This window comes from Poeciliopsis prolifica, unplaced genomic scaffold (genome assembly GCF_027474105.1).
Source record: "Poeciliopsis prolifica strain line A6 unplaced genomic scaffold, Auburn_PproV2 SCAFFOLD002, whole genome shotgun sequence".
Classification (NCBI taxonomy): Eukaryota; Metazoa; Chordata; class Actinopteri; order Cyprinodontiformes; family Poeciliidae; genus Poeciliopsis; species Poeciliopsis prolifica.
The window spans coordinates 18,339,049-18,344,736 of record NW_026562377.1 but is presented as its reverse complement, the minus strand read 5'-3'; the positions used below and the strand labels follow the sequence as shown (position 1 = coordinate 18,344,736).

General features: G+C 37.3%; 1 protein-coding gene across 1 annotated transcript; it reads left to right on the top strand.

Moving 5' to 3' along the window:
* The first annotated feature begins 2,231 nt into the window (after nt 1–2,231).
* On the top strand, nt 2,232–3,927 carry foxq2 (forkhead box Q2). The gene is made up of 2 exons (XM_055056429.1): nt 2,232–2,723; nt 3,416–3,927. Exons 1-2 carry the CDS (start codon nt 2,232–2,234, stop codon nt 3,794–3,796), a joined length of 873 nt encoding a protein of 290 aa, XP_054912404.1. The 3' UTR covers nt 3,797–3,927.
* The last annotated feature ends 1,761 nt before the right edge of the window (nt 3,928–5,688 follow it).

Genomic DNA, 5,688 nt, shown 5'->3' with positions numbered 1-5,688 from the left:
TGGAGTGAAATATACTGGATGTAATAACTTGTACTGAATTTGTCATAATTTGATGTGAACCTGCGCAGACTGTCCTGTAAATGGCCTTGTAAATTGTTGCAGTGATGTATTACATTAAACCAATTCAAAATACTATGCTTATAAAAGAAAAACACCAGGCCACTAGACATTCGTTTCACATTAACTTGGATCTGTCAATAATTCAACTGAGCTGGAGGCTTTCAATTTTCTCTAATACATATGAGGTGAACATCATGAGGTCAAAAAAAGTTTAATGTAAGAAAACCAATCAATTATAATGACTCAGGCTAATTCTCTCAGAAAGAGTATACAGCCAGATTTATGCCAGAAGCTGACTATTGGCAACAATAACAATATAGATGATGTGTAATTGAAAATGGACAATGTTGGGGTATATTTATTTGAGCCTGTGTGCATACTTCTGACTCAAAATAATAACAACAAAATAAAACAAACTGTGCATCTAATTCTAAGATAATTCAATCCTGCAAAAAGAGTAATTCCAAGTAAACATTTAAAAGCCACTAATTATTGATATTAAAACAGCCAGTGTGTGTGAACGTCTCACCACATCTACATTTATTTTACTGGTGGAACATTCACATCAAACAAATTTTTCTGGCTGGTACAAAAGCACTTAAATTAGTGATTTATATTGTGCATCTTGTTCCATTATATAAACAGAAGAGGGCAACATGGTCCATGATTCAAAGTGAGTCCAATTTGAATGATCTTGTTTGTTGGACACATGAAACAAAGCAGACATCATTTGATCTGTTTATGCAACCATATGTTCAAATAAATCTTCTATTTTTAAATAAATAAAATTACAATACCAAATATGAAACAACAACAAATGTTAATTCATTTGCAAAACAAATGCATCATCTCCACTATTTTAAATAGTCTGAAATAAGTTTTTGACTTGGAACTGTAATTCACAACTGAACATCATAACAAAATTTTGGCCCTACTAATAGATTTTAAAGATAATATTAATAAATTAAGTCAATTAGAACTGCAACAATTTCAGAAAAACAGTTTTCTGACCACAGGTTCAAACAAACAACTTCACAATTTTTCCACTTTAGTAACCAGGAAAAGCAATGCATATGAAGAGGTTGCAGCATCCTGACAAACATGCACAAGTCTCTCACATTTATTAAGTATTTATCGCTATACAATCAAAGTGGAATTCTTTGTGCATTAATTTCTTGGATTACAATGGATAGCAATAAAGGTATTTTAAAGGTTAATTGGAGTTTAAAAAGTTGAAAAACAAAAATCATTCTTGAAAGAAAATAATGAAAAAGTGCTTTTCTCAAAGCTTAAAAAATTGTTTGTAAGACATCATGACCATGAAGTATTATATAAAAATATATAGAATAATTTATTTTCCAGAGAACTGTAGTTTTAAATTTAACAGTATAGATGACATAATCATCAGTCCATCATCTTGTACCACTCTCTCGTATATTACAATACAACACTCCGTGCTCTCTCAAGTAAAATGAAACGCCTAAACTCAAAAGCACTGAGCGTTTCCTGTTAACTGTTGCCCTGTGGTTGTTGAAGCAATTCTTTGGACAACATCTCATAAAAAAACAAGCTAAAAGCTTTCTATAGCCATTTTTTTAGCACTCCTCATCCAGCTAAATCTTGAGTGTTTAATCTCTCGTAATTACAAAGATTTGCTTAGCTTAATAATAATAATCCTCCTCATTTGAGACCCCCTACCTGGATCTCCCCTGTGCCTTCTTTGCCCCTTTCTGTGAGGGATAAAGTCACAGTTATATAAACAGAGACACAACTTCACTTCAGAAATCGGAGAGCTCTTTTTTTTTGCTTGAAAAATTTAAAGCTGTAGAGAAGCTTTTAGCAGCAAGTTACTATATAAAACACAAAAGTTAATAGTTTTCTTCGGCTAACAAAGCTGCTGACGTCTTTTCCATGGGTGGCGATTGTGTCAGGTATTAACGCATCGAGGTTCACAACAGTTGAAAGGCTCATCTTTATCCGTGATCTTGTCAACCGTAAGACTTTGGAGAAAGAATCCGTTGGCACAGAGGCAATCGCTTTATGAGGGGTTCTATTTTAAAAGTGGCTTTGAATCTCAAATGGCAACTCTGAGGAGGTCTTTTTAAAGACTCAATTTTCATTGACTTAAAAATCTTCTGTACGTTTAGCGTGAAACCATTAAAACATTTACGATGAGTTTAGAAGAACCCAACTTGGAACTGACGATGGAGAGCAGGAACAGCCACAACGGAAGCAGAGACAGGCTTGGACTGAGCTTCACTATTGACTACCTTCTGTTCAATAGCGGAGTCAAAGGTTCGAAAGGAGAAGTGACGGCAAGTAGCGCGACGGAGCAGACGGAGAACAATATGCTAAATGACCAGAATCCTGAACTAAAAGAGGTGGAGATTCGTCGCAATGTACAGGAGACGCTCTCACAGGATCCTGACCTAGACAATGGAAAAAGTAAAACCAGCGAAGAGGAGTGGATCAAAGAACAACACGAGGAGGGAGAGGAGGAAATGACCACCACAAGCTGTAGTTCTGACAAATCTTCAGACAAACCAAACCAGTCGTACATTGCGCTCATCTCAAAGGCAATTCTGGCGTCCGAGGAAAAGAAACTGCTGTTGTGTGACATCTACCAGTGGATCATGGACCACTATCCTTACTTCAAGAGTAAGGTACATTCATGTTAATCTGTTTTTATGCTTACGTTAAAGAAAAAACTGTGTTTATAAAATTCCAATAAAGTAGTGTGGTTGTGAAGGCAAGAAGTCAAACTTGGGTGTTAACGTGAAGTAAACTGAGTACTCTGAAAATGTCTCTCTTTGATATGTTGAGACAAATGCATTTCAAATGAGTCCCAAATAAAAATTCAGAAATGAACATTTATCAAATTACTGCCAGTGTTCAGTTCAGCCACTAAAACATGGTCTAAGAACCATTTTCTTAAGCAAAGCGACCTAGTTGGCTCAGGTAATCTGTCTGTGTGGTTAAGCAATTAGGTGCTCACAGGGACAGTAGATGAGCTTCTTGTTGGCAAATTCGCAAATAAAGTAATCCTGTTGCTAGGTCGCAAACTGTCACTGCCTTCACCAGGTGCGACAGCAGCTTGGATGCAGTCCAATGGATTAAAGTTGATCGCTAGTCGACGTGCTAAAAAGGTAACTTGGGGTGTTGTGTTACTGCGATCATACAGGCTCTCGACACACAATGGCGCCTGCTTGCCAGCAGCAGGACTAAAGTGGATCACTAGTACTTAACGGCCTCGTCAGTTATTTTCCAGTTGCAAACAGCCATTGTTTTACTCTAGCTTGCTTTCAAGAAAATTTTGTTCTTATCACATTTTTTTTCACTCTGCCTATTCCAACAGGACAAAAACTGGAGAAACAGCGTGCGCCACAACTTGTCCCTCAATGATTGCTTCATCAAAGCAGGTCGAAGCGACAATGGCAAAGGCCACTTCTGGGCGATTCACCCTTCAAACTACCAAGATTTTTCAAAAGGCGACTACCATTGCCGTAGGGCACGGAGAAGGGTGCGCAGGGTGGCAGCTCAGATTCGTCTTTCCTCCCTAACGTCCCCCTATCACCCTGCCGCCACTCTTACCCTCCCTCACAGAACGACCTGTTGGTGCTGCCCTCAGGTCCCGGCATTTCCTCTGTCCTGTTTGGCTCCCAGGCTCTACTGGCCATGGTCCAGCATGCACCCGCAAGTGGGTCTCCACCTGGGTTTCAATTCGTCTGCACCCTGAAAGGGTTTGACTCCTTCTGTATTTGCAGTTTTTGATGTTGTGTTCTTGAAAGGAAAAACTCTAGAATTTGATTTAATGTTATTCATGTCATTAGACGATTCTGGTTTACATTATGTCCCTAATTTTAAAAATATGAGTAGTTAAATGAAAAAGTTTCAATATTTTCTGTATTTCATTCATTTGCATACTAATATTAGAAAGTTGTGCTATAACTTCATTAAATGATGTAAAAATTTCCCATTGTGTGTGTTTTTATTTACAGCTTTATTTAGAATCCAGGGTTTTTTTTATGTGATAGGCAAAGGCAAAGCCAGCATAAACAACCCACAAATAAACATCATGAACACAGTTCCAAAAAAGACATATGGACCAGACTGAGTGTGTGAGTATGTGCATGCGTGAGTGTGTAGATTTTGCTAAAAGTATACTAAAAGTGAGCCTCCTAATAGGACACCACCCGTTGCTACATGCTAATTAGTCAAAGCTGTCGGGATGCAAAATCCTGAGCCCTAAGAGACTAAAATCGGGCTTTCCAAAGACGACTCCCGAGGAAATGAGGCCAGATAATCCCAGCAATCCCAAATAGTTTCAAGAACTAGGAAGCTTATCACACTGTGTAATCTGCAGCTACAGCTCCAAAATAAGGAGGGTTGGGGGACAATGGGTGGTCTTGGATGTAGGAAGCAGAGAAAAGGGAAGGAAGCAGGAAGAGGGAAGAAGCAATGATTTACTGGAGAAAAATCAGAAGGCACCATATTTTACATCTCATTCTTTAGTTTAATAGGAGGAAAAAATAGAAAGAACAAATAAGATGTGATTATGGCATATAGATTTTATAATGGGATGTTTAAAAACTGGGAAAGAACTTTCCTAGATGATAAAAAAATTAAGAAATAGGTGCCATATAACAAAATTTTACTTGAAATTAGAAATTATTCTGTAAAATGTTCAAACGTAGATGAAAATCTATCTGGATAATTTGTTTTTTCTTGAGTGTTGCAGGAATGCCTTTAAATTACAAGAAAAAGTAATGTCCATAGATAGACAAAATAAGATTACACAATGAAAGCAAATATTCACCAAACTGAGCAGGACTTATTATTGACCTCTGTCTTTTAAAAATCCAGCTTTCGGCTGAGTTCTGCAATCACGCCAAAATATTGCCACGATAATAAGTATCAAGTTAATTTTTACTTGCTCTGCTCAAGTCAATAGTGAAATTCCTGTCTGACTTACAAAGGTTGGCATTTACATCCACAGTTCTTCATCCTAGGAGGATTAGATCATACATTGACTTTTCTAAAGTTTGTTTGTTCTCCGCTCATGTGGGCTTCCTATTTGCAAAATATTGAATATTTGAATACAGCAGTATTTGACATTAAATTAGATTCTGAACAGACAAACAATATGTCAGCGGGATCAGGAGCTGGGAGAGCAGGTGTTACTCACCACACTTAGTTTCTGGCAATGTTCATTAGAAAATGACAAATCCATCTAATTAATTTTTGTTCTCCAAATCTTCCTATTCAATGTCAGCAGCTAATTGGAGACCTAATTTGCTTAATTCCCATGAACAGGTCTCTGCATGAAATCCTCTTCAATTCACCAGCTTTGCGGCTTTAATTTGGTTGCATATGTTTGCTATGCACACACACTTACACACACACACACACACACGCATATAATGTTCAACACACACACTGCTGTTTTCTGCATAAGCAGAAGTGAAGCATTGTGTAAGATATTCGTAAAAATGTTAAACAATTTTCTCCTGCAAAAAGTGTTTGCACAATTGATAGTAATACTAAATTATAATTGACCACATTATTACTCCGAATCCGATTGAGGTCAGATTGAGCTGTGTGTCTCTGTGTGTGCATGCATATGTGCAT